We start from the raw sequence: 19,224 nt of genomic DNA on the forward strand, positions 1-19,224 counted from the left end.
AGCCTCTAGAGTCCATACCCATGTTTTAGTGTTGTTATCACTCACCACCACAAGAAGTGATTTAAAACAAATGTGGGGGCAAAAGTTTGAAATTGCAAATGCCCCCACTCACTAGGGGAGGAGGACTACAAAATAAATGGCAATGGGGAAAATGGGTAGAAAAGTGAATTAAAAGACATATTTTCATAGTCTCTTCGTTAAGAAATTAATACCAAGTCTTTCTTGTAATTATTTCACAATGCAAATGACAGGAAGGCCAGGAAATTTACGTTTTTTCTCCAATTCTAATAATGAAAATCAGAGGAATAAGGGACTACCAAACACTTGCAGGATTACCAATCCTAAGATATCTATGAGAATGAAATGCTTGAACATTATACCTAATAGGCTAATAGATAGAGATTCAACCAATAAATGAATAATTTAAATATATTGATTATATTCAAATACCAAAAGATTAACTATGTAATACTTCCAATATTTAAATAGGAGATCTATTTACCATGCCCCATCCCTAGCAGATTTGGCTTCAAATTCCATTAAAGGATTTCCAGATGTATTTTTTGTCACATTATGACTACAAAAAAATACTAGGACTTTTTAGATAGCAAGGATGTAAAGAAATTTATAACATTGTACATACTTTTTGAAAAAGCATGTATCTCCATAAAGACACTGATAAATCACTGGTTGACGAACAAAATGTCCCACAAAAAAAAAATAAATAAATAAATAAATAAATAAATAAATAAAAAAGAGCCAAGGACAATTAAATAAACATGGAAAATATATATTAATTATACAATATGCTATAAGTGATGCAGATCATATAGAATTAAACTACTAGTCCATAAATCCACAGAAATAATTTCCCACACCAAACTAGCCTCTAAATTTGGCTTCGTTCACATCACGGATGAGAACAATTGCCTCTAAAATCATTATGCTAGGTTCATATAAAGGGAGATAAAGGGGAGAGAAGGATATAGAAGTGAGGGAATCTAAGAATCTCAGCATTAGCTTGAGAAGCAAATAGATGAGAAGGAGATAAAATGACAATGGAAGGAACACAATTCCCTACTTCTTGATACATTTGTACTAACCACTCAAAAAAGGTGTATAGAGTGACATAAGGCACTCCAGATGCTAATTCTCAACCTCAGACCTTACCAACTTCAGGTCTTGAGTATTCCTTCAAAGGAACAAATTAATGTTCCCTGATCACAGAGTAAACAAAGTCCCGAGATCTCCTTTCAAAGAAAGACAAAAGAGAGGTTTAAAAAGAGCCTATATTAATTTTAGGGAAGGAAACAGAAGTACTTATAGGTATCAGCCAGATATTACTAAGACTGACTAAAGAAGTCAAGAGGTTGGTAAGAGAAACTCAAACTTTTTCTCACCTTGACAAGAATAGTGGTCGGAGAAAATGACAACTGACTCCAGAAAGAAAGCCTGCGAATCTTCGATCACACACAGACAAGTACTTGGTCTTTCAGCAAGTTATTCAACAAGGAGATTGAAGGCCACGCTCAACAAACTGGACCATAAGACTATCTGCCTCTTTGATATTTCCATCTAATGTTAGTTTCTTGCTCACCTTTTTACATAACTTTGGGTCAGGTATTAAGTTCCGCCTAAACATCCTACAAGCAACTTTGTATGCCAAAAGAGGGCTTCCTCTGTTCAGATAACTTTGCAGAAGCACATGGCAAGTTTGAGCATCGATCCTTGAAGCCGTTCTCAGAACTTTACCCAGAAGGCTGTAAGCTTCAGTTACATACCCGAAGCTACAAAGCTTTTCAATAACTTGATTATAAGCAGTCTGGTATGGCTGCTTTGGAAGCAACTTCTCCAACAGTTTTAACAAATCTTCCACCCTGCCATTCTGACAATAGCGATGAATTATCATTCGGTACATAACAGGATTTGGAAGTATGCCCCTCCCCAGCATTTTCTTTATAAGTTCAGTTGCCTCTTCAAATTTACCTCTTCTGCCCATTGCATCAACAATTGTTGTATATGTCACAATGTCAGGGCTCTTGTTGACCAAATACATATCATCAAGTAAAGAAAGAGCACCATCCAAGTCATCCTTCTCAAAATGTCCTTGAATAACAGTTGTAAAGTTTACAACATTTACATCACATCCCTTGCTCAGACACTCTTGCATGAACCTTTTAGCCTCATCTGTTCGTCCTTCTCTGCACAGCGATACAAGCAACAAATTGATTTCAGCAGGAGTGGGACGAAAACCTTTCATCAACATTTCCCTAACCACATCACATGCCTCAGACAATTTTCCTGCTCTTTGGAAACCATGCATCACAACACTGTATGTGATGGCATTTGGGGTCCACCATTCCTCCTCACTCTTATCAAGCATGTCTCGAGCTTCTGAAATTCGACCAATTTGACAAAGGCCTTTCAGCAAGGCTGTGTATGATACAGTGTTTGGTTTATAGCCATTCTTGTACATTTGCTGAAGCTTTTCCTTAGCCTCATCCACCCTCCCCGCTCTACAAAATCCATCTACAATAGCACTGAAAGTCACTACGTCTGGGATGCAGTTTTTCTCAAACATCTCATTAACAATTTCTTCAGCCCTGTCTATCCTTCCCTCCCGACATAAAGAGTGGACCAACGCAGTGTAACCGACTTTGTCCACCCGAAATCCTCTCTCCTGTGCTTCCTTTAAGAAACCATAAGCCTCATCACTGTGTCCATACTTGCAAAGCATATGAATGAGATTACTATAGGTGACCATATCTAGCAACAAGTTACAAGCCGTCATTTTCTCAAGTAGGACCTGTATCTCAGACATGTTTTTCTCCTTACAAAAGTAGTTTATTACTGTATAAAAGCTAACTTTATCAGGTGTGCATCCCCTTAGAGGCATATCCCCAATCAACTTGATAGCATCTTGCACCTGATTAATAGTACAATAACCTTTAATTAAGCAGTTATATGTAACAACATCCGGGGCAATTCCAACAATTTGCATCCTCTTTAAAAATCTCAATGCTTTGTCCAACCTGTTTCCCATCACTAAAACATGAAGAGCAGTATTACATATAGATAGATTAGGTAGAACCCCGGCCATATGCATCATTCTAAGAACCCCCATAGCATGCCTTACTTTCCCTGCCCTGCTATAAGAAATCATCAAGTAGCGAAAATCTTCTGGAGTGCGACGAATACCCCTCCTACGCATAAGATGAAGGATTCTCCGAGTACCCTCACATAATTTAGTCTTGCCGAGAATTTGAAGCATAGCATAGTACACAACTGGGTCATGACGATAACGCCATTGTCTGTCAGCCCAATAGAAGAACTCTAAAGCTACCCTTTCATCATCTTGAGAATGAAGAACTGCGCAAACTTGACGGGGTTTGAGGCTTCTCAATAAATTCTTCATCTGGCCTTCAAGGTCAGGGTTCCAATTCAATCTCAGCCCAAGCAGCCTACAAATTTCTCTCACCAATGGATGCCTTAATTCACTTTCATCCATTTCATATCTTCTATCATACTCACCACTTTGTTGACAATTCTTATTATATAAATCCAAGACCCCAAATTCTTCATCTTCAACATATTTCTTTCTACCCTTTGTGCCCTCTATATCTGCTTCTTCTTTATCAGACCATTTCTCACTTAAGGAATGGCTTAAACAATTCCCAAAAGAACCCATGAGTCGAATCCATACCTGTCCGTGGGCAGGACGGGCAGCCGCTCGAAGAAAAGGTCCAATTACACAGTTCTGTCTTAACATTAAAGAGTTCTGCATAGCAACCAAATTTGATTCAACTATCAAATCAGGTTCGAAAAACACATGATTCTAGGAAAAAAGGGTCTAATTTCATAGTTCTGTCTAAACATTAAGGGTTCCGCAAAGCAACCAAATATGATTCAATTATCAAATGAAGCTCGAAAAATCACATGTTTTTAAGAGAAAAGGGGCCAATTTCATAGTTCCATCTTAACATTAAAGGGTTCTGCAAAACATTAGCAACCAAATATAATCCAATTATCAAATGAAGCTCAAAAAATCACATGCTATTAGGAAAAATGGGTCCAGTGTCATAGTTTCGTCTTAACATTAAAGGGTTCTGCAAAACATTAGCAATCTAATATGATTCAATTATCAAATGAAGCTCAAAAAATCACATGCTTTTAGGAAAAAAGGGTCCAATTTCATAGTTTCGTTAACATTAAAGGGTTCTACAAAACATTAGAAACCAAATATGATTCAATTATCGAATGAAGCTCTAAAAATCACATGTTTTTATGGAAAAAGGGTCCAATTTCATATCTTTAACATTAAAGGGTTCTGCAAAACATTAGGAAACAAATTTGATTCAATTCATTCAATTATCAAATGAAGCTCGAAAAATCACATATTTTAGGGGAAAAGGGTCCAATTTCATAGTTCCGTCTAAACAATAAAGGGTTGTGCAAGACATTAGCAACCAAATATGATTCAATTATCAAATGAAGCTTTAAAAATCACATGTTTTTATGGAAAGAGGGTCCAATTTCATAGTTCCATCTTTAACATTAAAGGGTTCTGCAAAACATTAGCAACCAAATTTGATTCAATTATCAAATTAGGCTCGAAAAATTACATACTATTTGAGAAAAAGGGTCTAATTTCATAGTTCCATCGTAACATTATATGCAAATTTGATTTATATATCAAATTAGGCTCGAAAAATTAATTAAGTTTCTTACCTAGCAATAGAATCAGTCGTTATGATCTTTCATAACACAAGTAAATTGACTATACTGACAATTAAATCAACAATAAACACTAAACTCTACATTGTGAAATTAAAAAATCAATAATTTAAAATACTTACCTCGGAAGCTGCTGCAATGGAGGATAGAGAATCACGACCTACGTTTTTTGTGTTTCTAATTAGTGCGTAGTAATTATGAACTGAAGAGTGTAGTATTACTATGAATTTGAAACGAAAATACGTGTTAACAGTTGATGAGCTCAGTGACGTGAGTTTGTAACCCAGGTGGGAGCATTAAGGTTCTGGAATAATTGCAAAGCATTGATCTGTTGGGTTAATCACACACAGAGGTTGTTGGCTTAAGCAGAGTAGCGTACTACTGCTCGGCGGTGGGGATTATATTTTTCCTCCGTTACACTGTTTGACTTTAGTATTTTACACTATTCACACATTACACTTTGACTCACTTTTGTGATTTATACATACGATAAAATATAATCATGTTGGATGTTGTTTGAATCGTCTATATGTATATTTTATTAATACGAGTATCCACCTTTTATAATTTTACAATGTCGATATTTGAATTTATTAAATGTTAAAAACATATGTTGGCAAGCGTGATAGTAGAAAGGTGTTAACAAAAAAAATAGAGGAAGTATATACTTGTAAGGAACTCAACAAAATAATGACTTGTAAATTACTCCCTCCGTTTTTAAATACTTGCTCCATTCCTCTTGGACACACATGCCAATGCTAATCTTTGATCACTAATATCTTTAATTATCAATAAGTATAAATTCTAACAATTGAAAATTATTAATCTATTCATTGAGATTATTCCAACAAGTACTCACAAGACTATATTTTTTCTTATGTATAAATCACAAACATTAGTCAAAGTAGGACAAATGAATAGTGCAAAAAATAGAAATGGAGCAAGTATTTAAAAACGGAGAGAGTAGTTATTGGACCATTATTTTTTTTAAAAAAGCATGCTTGGTGCAATACTACAATTAATGTGGAACTCACCTTGTGACTTGGAGGTTACAACTTACAAGTTCGAGTCCCAACAACTACATATATTTGGAAGTAGCTATTTTCAAGCATTAACTTGTGGAACTAGACTGATTAATCTATGAGAGATGTCATTTCAATACGATGTGACCAACCAACACGAGGGTTATTCGGTCAGTGTTACAGAGGTTTTTTTTTTTTTTTTTTGACAGCTAGGAAACAAAAGCCCTAAAGAAGAGCTTCTAACGCCCCACCTAGCCCTGATGGCCAGATTGTGGGCTTTAGAGGTAACTCTTCTTGGTACATAACAGCAACACAAATAGGTAAGATCAGAAGAGAGGAAAAGGATATCTGCCACCAAATTGTGAACCTCCTTCGGCGCCTTTCCAGGGGATCTGAGAGCTTCTACACTGACCTTGCTATCTGTTCTGATTTCCAGTTGCATGAAATGTTGCTTGGCCATAATAAGCCCTTCCCTTATGGCTAGAAGTTCACATTGGATCGCCGAGCTTCCTAAGACTCTCTTGCTTCCTTCCTCAATCGTAACATTCTCCTTGGAGACAATCCAACCTACTGCCGCAGAGTCTAGTCTTCCCTTTTCTTCCTTCCAGGCACCATCTACTGTTACCACTCCCACCTCTCCTGGGATTCCTGTTCCTCTATGCCAATAATTCAGGTTATCCAGCACATTGTCTGCTCGATCCATTCTCTCCCCTCCTATCTTCGGTATGCTTGACTCTTTCGATACTAAATCCACCCCCTCTCTAACCAGTTGCAGAACCCGACTAGGGAGACAAACCGTCTTCTTGAACAGGACTTCATTTCTATGCTTCCAGACTCCCCACAGCGTGGCTAGGAAAAACCCAGAAAACGAGGGGTTTTCATCTTTCATCTTTCCTGCATAGTGAAGCATATTTTTGACCCACGTCTCCACTGGCAGCCATTCCTCAGTTGCTTTAATTCCCAAGGGACCACACAGCCATACCCTTCTTGTCAGCTCACAGTCCCTAAAAAGGTGGGCTGGGGTTTCCCTACCGCTTCGACAAAGGACACATGTGGTATCCACACTAATACCCCGTCTAGCAAGCTCTGCACTGCAACTCGTTGCTCCCTGCATGATGCTCCATCCCAGCATCAGCCATTTCGGTGGGATTCTCAATTTCCAATAATCCTTCCAAAACGGTGACCCAATTTTACCACCCCCCTGTCCAGTAAGCCATCTGTAACCTGATTTCACAGTGTACTGTCCATTTCTAGTCCCCCCCCCCCCCCCACAAAATTTCATCCTCCTGGTCAACATTTGGGTGAGTGGAAAGAATGTACTTTACATCCTTTGTGTCGAATAGCCTCCATACTACTCCAGATTTCCAATCTCCCTTCTCATCAATCAGGTCAGCAACCTTTTTGTATCTGCTTTTATCCTCATTATTTATTCCCTCTTTCAGCTTCACTTTCCTTCCCACAACCCACCAGTCCTCCTCAGTTCTCACTCTGCGTCCCCCACCAACTTTGAACCAGAAGCCCTCTTTCATAAGTACTGCTGATTTCGTCATTCCTCTAAAAGCCCATGAACATCTGTTAGGACTTCTGCCTTTGATTCCCCATTCAATTAGAGAGTCTCCATATCTGCCACAGATAAGCAATGTTACTTCGGCAATGTTGTAGGCGTTATTTAGTTCATGTTACATAGTTACTAATCTAGTGTTATAAATATTATAGGGTTACTTGGTCCACCTTTTCAATTACAAAATTATCAACACTTCACATGATTTTATAATTTCTAATCATAAATCAATCTTGTAGATAACCATAACTATATGAAAAAGATCCAAAATTGGCCCACCCTCTTCAGTACATTTTCAACAATATCAAACATTTCTCTTATAATAAACAACGTTAGCTTCATCGCATAAGAACCCATTGTGCTTTAAATGTGGGTCTCACCATACCTATGACCTTTGTGTCACACTTAGTGCTGTCAAATTTCAAACCGAAACCGTTTAACTGTCCGAAACAAACCGATCCAAATGAGAACCGAACCGATTAAATATAAAAACCGTTCTTTAAAAACCAAAAACCGACCCGAACCGTATGTGAATAAACCAAACCGAACCGATCCGAATGACGTTACACCGTATAAGAACCGAACCCGTTAATGAACCGAACCGGTTTTAAACCGAAATGAAATCAAACCGAACCGAAAAAGAACCGAACTGTTTCTAACCCGAAACCGCTTTCAACCCAAAACCGTTTGAACCGGGATAAAAACCGTTTACACCGAACCGTTAACAACTCGCAACCCGTTTGCACCGAACTGTATATAAACCGAACCATTTATAAACCGAATCGTTTATAAACCGGATCACTTATAAACGAATAGGCTACAAACTGCTTACTATAAAGAGAATATTAAAATCAAGTAAAAAGGTGTTTTAAATGAAATTTAATTATGCACACATGTTTACTACCGATCGAGCATTAAAGAACCGAACTAGTTATAAAGTGAACCGATAAAGAACCGAACTAATTATAAACTAAACCGAAAAAGAACCGAACCAGTTATAAACCGAACCGAACTGTTTCTAACCCGAAACCGTTACCAACCCGAAACTGTTTGAACCGGGATTAAAACCGTTTACACCGAACCATTAACAAACCGCAACCCGTCTGCACCGAACCATTTAAAACCCAAACTGTTTACAACCCGAACCGAATTAAAACCGTTCATGAATAAACCGAAACCGAATCGAACCGATAACTATTTAAACCGAACTGAAACCAACTCGCGAAATACTTAAACCGATTTCAAACCGACCCGATTTAATACCGAACCGATTTCAAACCAAACCGAACCCGAACTGTCAAACCGTTTTGACAGTGCTAGTCACACTAGATGTTTGACTCTTGGTATCATGTTAAAGGGTTAATATTTAGGCCAAAATCTGACTGCTAAATTCAACCAGTATCCATAGGACGACAGCTATATAGGCCAAAATCTGACTGCTAGATTCAACGAGATCTATAGGACAACATCTAGATTAATAAGTATGCAAATGATAGTGTAGGTTCAATGAATAAGAATGAATAGCCTACAAAAAAGGAATAAAGGGGTAAGGGAAGAAGAGACACAAGATGATGACGCAGAAAACCCCAGGAGTAAAGGTAAAAAATTGCGAGTGGCATTGAGTCCACCAATCTACTAGTTTGTACAGGTACCATGTAGGTTGTTTTTTTTTTATTGAGAAAGCATCTGTAATTAGGTGCTAATTGTTAATGACTATGGAATATATATAATGTCTAGGGCTCGTATCTTGTGTTTTTACAATAGTTTTCCATCCTATTTATAATAGGAGAGCCTTTTGAAGTCTTATAACAGCTTCTTTAATGATCCCTTGAAAGTAGGAGTTAGTTGCGAGGTTCGGCTCCGAGATTCATGCCATAGTCTTCATGCTCTCATCCATTATCCTTTGACTTGATCTTTGCCAATGGTTAGTTGGAGAGTTGTGGGAATGTCTTCCATGAAAATAGAAGTAGTTTGGCTCTTTGATTTGATCTTCAATGAATGTGGATTGATTTGTGGTGCAGATACAATTAACATTTTCAATTGACTTATTCCTGGTGGGAAATATCCCTTCCTTAATCGTAGGAAAACTTATAACAACTTTGGCTTGTTCAAACTTGGATTCTCTTAGAATATTCCTTGGAAATATCTTTGTTTAACTTCGTTTAATATCGGAAACCAAGTAGCTGATCACGTAGCAATCTGTAACCTGCAATCTAGCAACGTGCGGACATCTAAACCTGTAGTAAAAATTTAGGCACAACAACTAACTCAAACAAATATGTAAGCTGATTGTTAAAGTCTAAGAATAAATTTATACTCTTATATGATGGCCTGAGTTTCTTTTATTATGTTTGGCAGATAAGTAAAACGGTTAATATTTTTAATCCTCAGTATTTAAACATTATAAAGATTAAGGGGTTACTCAGCATTAGAAAAAGCTTTAATTTTTTCTCAAAAAGAAAAAGCTTTAATTTACACATTGTTCAAAAGTAAATAAAAGGTTTTTTCTTTATTTGACAGGAAAAAAAAAAAAAAAAAAAAAAAAAAGCTTTAATTTACTTTGAACAAATTTGATTTCGTCATTTCAAACAAAACTCGAGGCTTACAAAATTGTGATCCAAACTTAATTAATATCATAACCTTGAAATCATCTGCCTCATAAGTTGTGGCATAGTACAATTTTTTTCTTTTTTTTTTTTTTTTTTTTTGGTAAGGAAGGAAGATGGAGCTTTCTACCCCAACTTATACGACCTGTACGGGTTAGCAGGCAAGCGGGTAAGGAAATCTCACCCTCGTTTTGCCCCTTACGTATACAACCTCATGGTAATAAGATGCAAACTTGCCATCCACCAAATACTTTTTGATATACTTTAACTATTATGTTTACCAATGACGATAGTCAGGTGGCCACTGATACCCCCAATGTGGGACCCCATAGGGTTGCTGTTGCGGTTGAGGCCGCGGCGGCGGCGGATAAACATAAGGCTGTGGCGGCAGATAATGCGACGTCGGCGGTGGAGTATCAGCCCATGATTGCGGTGGTGGTGGTGGATACAAAGCAGGAGCTGGAGCAGGAGCTGGAGGATAATGAGCAGAATTAGCTGTAAATGATGATGACGACGACGACGGAGGAGGATAAATCGATGGCGGAACTGAATGTTCCTCCAAATCAATCTTTGGGTATTGAATTACTTCTGAAGTAGATCCATCCAACTGCGAATGATGATGATGATGTTGGTACCCCATGACATGAGTATCTGAATTTGTATCATGTGTTGCATTACCATCCAATTGCGAATGATGATGATATCCTATCACATGAGTATCTGAATTTGTATTATTACCATCCAATTGCGAATGATGATGATGCTGATGATGATAGTGTCCTATGACATGAGTATCCGAATTTGTACCATTTCCATGTTCTTGTTCATGATCATGATGATAATGGTTGTATCCAGTAATATTATGAATTGAACTAACATTACTGTTGTTATTGCCAATAACCTTATAAGAAAAATCAAGAATACCATTATGTTTACCTTCAGGACTACGCACCTCATAACTAACAAATCGGACAATCTCACCTCCAACAGATTGAATCAATTCCGTCAATGGAACACGGACCTCTCCAATAGTTTTATCCCCAAACAACTGCCCGTGATTTCGCAGCTCGAATAGAAGACACAAATCATCAAATTTAGGGATGAATGATTTCAAAGGCCGTAAATCGAATTTCATGGAATGTTTCCATTCTGGATTACCATCCCCATCTTCATCAACAATTGTTTTTTGTTCTTGTTTTTTGTTCTTGGGTAAGTAGTATCTTCTCATTTTCAGTTGTAATTGAAACAGCTGCATAAACTGTTAGTTTTTGGAAGAAATTGAATGATGATAAACCTTTACACCACATTACTTTGATTTCCAATTCCATTTTTTTTTTTTTTCTGGGTTTTGTGGTTGGGTTTTTCAAATCACAATTATTATAATTGTTTGAGATCTTTCTAGAAGAAAAGAGGAAGTTTGGTTGGTTTATCAGTTCATGATTTGTGTTTGTTCTTGTAAAAGTGTATGATGATCTACTTTCCAACGGTCATTTTCAGGGTGAATGACACGTTTATGAAAAATCAGACTTTAGACAAATTTGATGAGTTAAAGATGCATTTTGGAAATTGAATTACGAAATTGGCAGAAAATAGGAAATATCGAAGACCCTTCTAAGAATTTAGCCAGCGTGTCTTGCTAGTTCTGGATGATTTGTAAGTATGACAAATTCCTCTTGTTCCATTAGCTGTTCTAATTTATTTTTTTCCTCTGTTTAATAATTCCTCCGTAAGTTTCATTTGTTTTTCAGTACACGTATTTAAAAAGTTAATAAAAAGTACTTATAAGATAACGGTGTTTGATTGATTAAAGGTGAGTATAAAAAACATTATACAAGAATTTGATTTATCAAAAGTTTCATTTTAAACAATAGGAGTGTACAAAAGATGTGTAGTAAATTAGAGGTTGCACATATGCTATTTATTGATTAAACTCGTATTGGACAATTGTTGATTCGAGTCGGTAACAAAAGCTCCAATTCTCAGTTGGACAATTGTCGATTCGAGTCGGTAACAAAAGCTCCAATTCTCAATTAACAGCTCTAGGCATTTGCATGGTCATGTTGCAACAGAATATTGGAAGTAATTGCAGTTTAGAAGGAACCCACTGAAGGTGGAGCGCAACCACAAGTTGACAAACCACATTTTCAAAAAAAAAACATGAATTGTAGAGTCTTACAAGAGTTGACTTATCATCATATATTCATTCAAAGTTGTTGGGTTTACTTTTTCTTTTCCGTTTGATGATACGTTTTCCTTAATGAGATAGACGTGTAATGAACATTTTTGACATACTTGTCACAGGGAAGTAACATTAAACTCGACTACTTTCAATTAAGTTAGCCTTCAAAAGCCGCCAGAACAAGAAAATTTGCAAGTCAACAAAGACTTCGCGGTATGCAGTTGGAGGCGATTGCTGAGTATTTGGATACATTTACTTTGAAAATTGATACATCATTTTCTTTGACATATTTACTTGAAAATTTATAGTACAACGAATCTCGTGTTTCCGAGAACTGAGTATGTACAATTTTAAAATACATTTTGACTTCAGGCTACAACAAAATCGAAAGGGAAATATATTTATACACCACTCTAGTTACCTACAGATTTTAACAATAAGAGGGTGTCAAGTGTGACACCAGAAAAATAGCGTAAAAGATCCTTGGGGACTTACACAAAACTAATCCTATCACACACTCTGCGAGACCAGTGAGCTTGTCTCCAGCAGTTTGTCCTCGTCCATCGGGATCTTATCCCAACCAGTACCTCTCATCGGGAAAAACTTGGCCCGGTCAGCAGTACTGCCACCTCTAAATCCAGTTAGCTTTGATGATAACATAGGCATCACAAAAACGGAAGATGCATTCATCGAATTTTCTCCCATTCCTAATGCTAATAAGCAAGTAGTCTGCAAGGAAAAGAACAGTTAATTTTTGTTGCAAGGCAGGACTACAGAAGTATAATCACTATATATTAATAATAAAAATATTAACTAAGACCAATTACAGTGATTTGGGTAATACTTATTCAATTTATAAATTTATATAAAGGTCAATTTTAGAAAGGAAGTCAAAAGCGCACCTTAGCTTTGAGCATGACATCTACAGCCTTGGTTAATATAATACGTAAAAATGGCTTCACCTCTTTGCTTTGAGTATCCTCCAGTGATGTAACCAACAACCTAATGCAGTAAAAAGCATAAGTTTTTACCCCCAAATTAGTAAACAAAACGACTAGCAGACAGTCCAAAAACTCCAATTGATTGAAGGCAGAAAAGTGACGGCCCTTGTAATCAGAATATCATATCGAAGTAGCCCTGCATACAGGACCAGCAAAGTTGAATAATTTTGTTTACCTTTCCTCATCATTTGCAACACTTGAAGATGTTATAGCATCCAAGGAACCATCTTTGACTTCACCACCTAAGAATAATCAATGTTCAAGTAAAACATGATTAAAGCCTAGGCTCTATATTGCAGACTTCAAATAAAATAGTAACCCACAATCAATAAGCATACCTTTAACCTCATCTGGGGCAAGCAAAGTAATACCTACGAACACAGACATCATGCCCAGAATAAACATTGTTGTCCGTAGTGTATTGAAGACCTGTCCAAGGCAATATACATAAATTCTCTATCTGAACTTGTAAATAGCTATAAAGTAACAAAATGTCTATTCAACATCCACCCCTTGGGAAGTTGGGAGAGGGAAAGCAAAGAGCGAGAAGAAGAGGGGGGATATGAAAACGAAAGGATCGGATGTCTAATAAGAACAGAAGAAAGTGACAGGAGAGAGAAAAGCACCTGATATTCCTGAAAGTAAACAAATCCAGTACAAATAGAGAAAAAAGTCCATGCAATCTGAAACATGGGAACTATGACAATTGCATCAAAGAAGGCCAGTCCATCATTTAACCTAGCCATCTGGAACGATATAAGAGAGCTTATCAGGAATTAGGCAGGAAGACAACACAGCATACTGAAATATTGCATTGAGAGGGGGGTTTCTATAATCCTTACCCAGAAACCAGCGGTGCTGAGAAACAGCAGAAGCATGGAGTATGTGAACCAACTATGCAAGTGATAGTTACTGGACATGGCCAATCTCAAAAGATTAGAGCTGCCAAAGCAAAGAAATCAAACCATCTCAGTACCATATTTGTCAACCATCATCAAATAAATAAAGGTGATCAAAGTTGCAAAAATATCATACAGAGACTTAGCGAACAGCACAGAACAAGATCCTACTGCGCCTGAAACGACTGCATAGGAAAAAGGAAGCAGCATTTGCCAATAGGCTTTGATTTGATGCCCAGAAGTTGCAAGTATTTCTCCTCTTCTGCAAATCCAGATAAAGTTCCATTAAAATTGGATGGCAGAAGAGACTTGCCAGTTACTATTCAAATTAGAAAGAAGTTAAAAAATGCTCTAAAAAATACATGCTCATTGTGAGATTCAGTGAGCTGACCTGTAGAGATAATGATGAAAGGCAACAACAATTACCAAAGTCAAGCAGTATAGCAGGAATGTTATGTTGCTATACTTCTCTGCCAACTCCTCTGGTGTATACACTGAAACAAGCAAAATGAATCAAAGACCATTCGAGCATCAACCACTTATAACAATGACAAACAGGGAAGCATTAGACTAGCAAATCCAAATACATCCAGCAGAAATTGCATATCTTAAATCAAATTTATGCTATGCTAAAATGATCTTTGTGAGATACATACAGCAGACATGAACATCTCAGCTTAAGCATATACCCCATGTCCTGGCTTACCTTCTCAACTATTTACGATCTTTCTAGTTTTAACAAACCCAACATAGCTAATAAGTTCTTATCTGATCACCTACATTTAAAAGTTACAACACAATTTACAACATGATTCCTGTCCAGACATAAAGGCTAAACACAATCTTATCAAGAGAAAGGACACGCGTAAAAGAATAAAGTTCATGTTCTCTTATTAGTCATTAATTGATTATCAAAGAAACATAGCTTGCACCTATCCATACTAAAAAAAGAATTAATATCATCAAACCCACTGTACGTGGGTATGGAGATATCAACCATAATCTTCAACCCTGATCACAGTCAAGCTGGTTAGTTTACAGGAAGCCTCAAACACCACATAAATAAAGAAAAAGCTGCTTTAATTTATAATTCTTTTCACAGCAAATTGTCCAGGAAATAAAAAATTTAAAGACTTCTGTGCAAGGATCTAATAAAGCTTATATCAATTTAAAAAAGAGGTGGTGATTAGGTAGTAGGCATACAACACAGTCAACCTAAATGCAATACAATTAGATAAAGATTCTAATTAACTGAATAGTCCGTTACTGTTAACAATCATTAACAAAAAATACTTCAAAGACTTGATTTACAGATCAGCCAAAAGGATTGCATTCCTTGAAACTAAATTGAGACGTACCAGGTGACTGGTGATTGCCAAAGGCAACAAGGAAAACATTTCCAAGAACAATAAAAGTTGTGGCTACCAATACCCTGCAGAAGTGCAAAACAGAAAAATAAAACTGGTAAGCTGAAATAACACATCTGATGGCGCCAATCTCCAATTAAGATAAGCTTACTTTACTGAAATCTTTTTGTTCAATACGAAGAATGCAAACGCGATGTTTGAGACAAACTGAACAGATCCTAGAGCTGCAAGAAGTGACTGTCAAAGACAAAGAATTATGAAAAAAAAAAATCAGGGTGGGGAAAGAGAGAATCGCTAAAATAGCAAAATTAGCTAACGTAATATGAGAACATGAATTGGAAGCCAATTATTTGCAGTATATATGTAGCAGTAGTTATTTACTTGTCATTTAATTAGTATAAGTGCGTAACTAGGATCCATTTGCTTATCAAGCTAACTAACCTGAGCAGCATATCCAAATGAGAAAAAATTGAGACAGTTTCCAAAAGCAAAAAATAGAATGCCTGCACATTTGTTTAAAAGATCACATTATAAGCATAAATACCTTGGTTATTAAAAATTAATAAATAAATAAACAAATAAAATGCAGAGATATCTTACCAACTCTCCACGTCTGAAAATGAGAGACGGGCTTCAATAAAGCCTTCCCACTAGTGTCTTTATTCTCGAGCAAAAACCTCTCTCTCTGCATACATTCATTTAAGCTCGTAAATGATCATTGAAACATGCTGTGGGAAGGTAATAGAAACTAATGCTGCAATAGGTTTCAATCAATCCCAACAAACTTGATTATATTATTAAAAACACTCAGATCATCTCATAATGCATGCTCAAGTAGTCAAGTAAACAGTTGCTTTTATCCAGACACCATAAGATATCTTGCCAACCCATAGGCCTTAAAAGTACTCCCCCTTTCCAGAATAAATTTCTTTAAGAAGTTATTATTGCTATATATCAATCAATCAAAGCCTTAATCCAATAAGTGGGGTTGGCTACATGAATTAAAAGTAATTATTCCGTAAATTCTTCCACAGAAATCTTCCTCCTCCATCCCTTACCATCAAATATCTCATTCTCATGCAAATCCATTTGCTTCACATCCTTCCTAACTCCTTCCAACCAAGTCATTTTCGGTCTCCCTCTACCTCGTTTAAGCTCTCCATGATCCCTCTCTTCCACTCTTTGTAGCAGTGCACTATAGGGTCTCTGTCTTACATGCCCGAACCAACACAGTTCAAAAAAATAAATAAATTAAGGTTTCAGGGACAGCTAATATGGAATACAGGTATGTGGATATCTACATCAGATTGACTGGACTAACAGATTCGCGAGATAAAGTCATATGCTTGAACTTTGTTACATGTGTCACAGCATAGAGAGTGTTTTCTCAACCTCAAGAGACTAACCTGTTCCACATCGAGATTGGCAACGGATGTAACAAGGCACAAAACCAGCAGTTACTACATTGCATAGCCAAAAATAAATGAAATAATAGAGAGTGGGAAGAGGAAATTTATTCATTTAATTGACCAGCTGAGATCATCAATTATGACTAGGCAAAGAATAAGTTTAGAATTGTTAGTAACTTTAAGCCCAAGTTGTATCTCTCAACACACCACCTACAAATTTACAGAAACCTTTACCTTGGCACACACCAACAAAATTTACAGCAACCTTTTTCCTTGGAAAATGTTTTGCATTAGTTCTTTCACTTTCACTTTGACTTTGTACACTATTTACAAAACTCACTAGAACCGTATATTTTTGTTAATATGAAGGGGAAACAATTATCATGTACAATGTCATTAGATTTGTTGAAATATATATTTTCAATATATACTTTAAAGTAATAATAAATATTATTGGTTAAAGTTGTGCATTAGCAAACCTACAAGTAAAAGTAGAACAACTACAAAAGTGTTACATTTGTGTTCACAATTCTTGTTTCAAACTTAACTATTTCTAACTAAAGTTTTCATGCTAAGCTTAAAGAACTTTTGGACCATGAATGATGAGAAACGGCAAACATTAAACAACATACCTCTGTATGACCTAACTTGAGAAGGTTAGTTCCAAAGTTTATAGCAATACTTCCAAAAAGATTAATGAAGGCTCCAATAACCCACTCTCCCATGATGTCCAAAGATCCCTTATGTAAACTTAATCAAATATACAGTCTTCCTGAAGTTGCAGAGTCCTAAAGCTGTTAATTCCTTCAAAGGTTATGAACAAGGCTGAGTCCATCATCAAATATTCCCGGACATCTTCACCAATGTACCTGTCCATCAATCCCTAGGTCATTAGCCATAAGGCCTCCTGAGCAACAATCCAAAAGCTATAGAAAGCAGGTAGCAAGAGAAGTTCAAGATCAATAACAAGAATAACACCACCAACCTAGCAGTCAACCACATCCATCAGCAGCCTATTGAAGTCATTATTAATGCATCATTACCCATAAAAGACAATGAAGCTATTTCGGCACACAGACAAAATTTTCCAAGACTTATATGATGATCACAAACTCTCAGAATTCAAGAGAAGAGAACATCACCAGCTTACTGCTACCAAAACCTTAACTTTTCAAAAATGCCACAGCTTGACACCAAAATAGCAGATGATCACTCAGGCCCTAATCACTACCATAAATCCATACAATTCCAACAGTTCCCAACTCTACATCCAAAAGATGAGTGCCAAAAATCGCCGCAATCACAATAATAAGGGTAAATTTATCCACATTGAGCATGAAATTAAAGAAACAAGCTTTCAAAACTCAATCAAAAAACAAAGAAATTAAAACCCAATTGAGATACAGCTAATTTCAATTAATTCTAAAACCCAACATCAAATTAAGCAATGCAATTCCCTTAGATTAGCAGCTAATTAACTCAGTAAATGTATTATTCTTACAACCTTAACATAATTGCAGCCAATTGATTCAGTAGAGAAATTTCAGACCCCAAAATCTATCAAAAAACAATTTGATTCAGAAATTTAACAAACCCAGATAAGAAAAGGAAAAGAAATGACAATTAACAGGAACCCATTATTAATTTACTGAGAAAATTCGAATATTTTCTACTAAATGGAAATGAAAGATCATGCTGAAGAAACATATTACCTGAAGCTAAAACGTCAACATTAGGAAGAAGGATTAAAACCCAGATATAATAGATGATTTATAATAAAAGGGCTTTGCAATTGCAAATATAAATCGGTCCAAAAAGATAATATGTACTTAATTCAACCGGATCTTCAGGAAATACTTTTTTTTTTTTTTGGGGGGCTATTTATACTCCCTAAAAAATCACAAAACAGATTGGATAATGGAGTAATAATAAGAATACCAAAAAATTGTAGGAAAAAATATGTTGGAGAGAGAGATCAAGATTAGATGGTAGAGAAAAAAAATGGGAATTTAAGGAGATTTTGGTTTTGATTAGTATAAACGAAAAAAAAAAAAATGAGTTTACTTTTATTTTGTATAAAGTTGTTGGCGTAATTGGAAGGCCACGAAGAAGGTGTCCGGTCAAATTGAGTTGACGTTGATAGCTGCTCCGGCACAAGTTCACCACTCTTCAGCCCCTTTGTTTTTTGGAACATTCTTTTTAAGAATATTTTTAAATTACCACCTAAAAATATACTACGTAATTATTTTCGAACTAAGTACACGTTTAATTTATTATTTTAAATTATTACCCTTAAATCTATACTTCTATACTTTAGTACGAGTATTTAAAAACACAACCCATAATTTTTCATATGACACATGTCATCACAAGTCACTCAATACCACATATGACACATGTCACCCCTTTTAATCTTTTTGTTTAAGTCTTAATATATTCCATAACT

At 36.2% G+C, this 19,224-nt stretch overlaps 3 protein-coding genes and 1 pseudogene across 3 annotated transcripts; all 4 read right to left on the bottom strand.

The window, feature by feature from the left end:
- Window positions 1–1,106: 1,106 nt before the first annotated feature.
- Window positions 1,107–5,079, bottom strand: LOC145602364 (uncharacterized). The gene is made up of 2 exons (XM_081658556.1): window positions 4,857–5,079; window positions 1,107–3,778 (listed from the first exon to the last, which is right to left on the bottom strand). The coding sequence occupies exon 2, from the start codon at window positions 3,767–3,769 to the stop codon at window positions 1,505–1,507; it is 2,265 nt and encodes a 754-aa protein (XP_081514682.1). The 5' UTR covers window positions 3,770–3,778; window positions 4,857–5,079; the 3' UTR covers window positions 1,107–1,504.
- On the bottom strand, window positions 3,933–7,306 carry LOC145600607 (uncharacterized). The gene is made up of 3 exons (XM_081656495.1): window positions 7,082–7,306; window positions 6,124–6,957; window positions 3,933–3,992 (listed from the first exon to the last, which is right to left on the bottom strand). Exons 1-3 carry the CDS (start codon window positions 7,304–7,306, stop codon window positions 3,933–3,935), a joined length of 1,119 nt encoding a protein of 372 aa, XP_081512621.1.
- Window positions 7,307–9,796: 2,490 nt separating this feature from the next.
- On the bottom strand, window positions 9,797–11,402 carry LOC145601593 (uncharacterized; annotated as a pseudogene).
- A 929-nt stretch (window positions 11,403–12,331) lies between these two features.
- Window positions 12,332–18,803, bottom strand: LOC145601592 (putative magnesium transporter NIPA8). The gene is made up of 14 exons (XM_081657638.1): window positions 18,491–18,803; window positions 17,411–17,647; window positions 15,970–16,054; window positions 15,811–15,872; window positions 15,521–15,606; window positions 15,361–15,434; window positions 14,394–14,496; window positions 14,139–14,264; window positions 13,946–14,045; window positions 13,730–13,849; window positions 13,442–13,532; window positions 13,279–13,345; window positions 13,005–13,104; window positions 12,332–12,831 (listed from the first exon to the last, which is right to left on the bottom strand). The coding sequence occupies exons 2-14, from the start codon at window positions 17,501–17,503 to the stop codon at window positions 12,613–12,615; spliced, it is 1,326 nt and encodes a 441-aa protein (XP_081513764.1). The 5' UTR covers window positions 17,504–17,647; window positions 18,491–18,803; the 3' UTR covers window positions 12,332–12,612.
- Between the last annotated feature and the right edge of the window lie 421 nt (window positions 18,804–19,224).

Source organism: Chenopodium album, chromosome 21, assembly GCF_948465745.1.
Source record: "Chenopodium album chromosome 21, dcCheAlbu1.1, whole genome shotgun sequence".
Classification (NCBI taxonomy): Eukaryota; Viridiplantae; Streptophyta; class Magnoliopsida; order Caryophyllales; family Amaranthaceae; genus Chenopodium; species Chenopodium album.

Bases quoted from the DNA above. Each gene is read 5' to 3' on its own strand.
- LOC145602364 (XM_081658556.1), bottom strand. From the start codon at position 3,769: ATGTTAAGACAGAACTGTGTAATTGGACCTTTTCTTCGAGCGGCTGCC.
- LOC145600607 (XM_081656495.1), bottom strand. From the start codon at position 7,306: ATGACGAAATCAGCAGTACTTATGAAAGAGGGCTTCTGGTTCAAAGTT. The intron at 6,958-7,081 runs GTAAAGTACATT...CTTACTGGACAG, and splicing joins GGCTATTCGACACAAAGGAT to GGGGGTGGTAAAATTGGGTC. The intron at 3,993-6,123 runs GTTCACAATTTG...AATGTTTTGCAG, and splicing joins CTGGAAAGGCGCCGAAGGAG to AACCCTTTAATGTTAAGATG.
- LOC145601592 (XM_081657638.1), bottom strand. From the start codon at position 17,503: ATGGGAGAGTGGGTTATTGGAGCCTTCATTAATCTTTTTGGAAGTATT. The intron at 13,850-13,945 runs GTAAGGATTATA...ATATCGTTCCAG, and splicing joins TCAGCACCGCTGGTTTCTGG to ATGGCTAGGTTAAATGATGG. The intron at 13,346-13,441 runs GTATGCTTATTG...GATTATTCTTAG, and splicing joins TGCCCCAGATGAGGTTAAAG to GTGGTGAAGTCAAAGATGGT.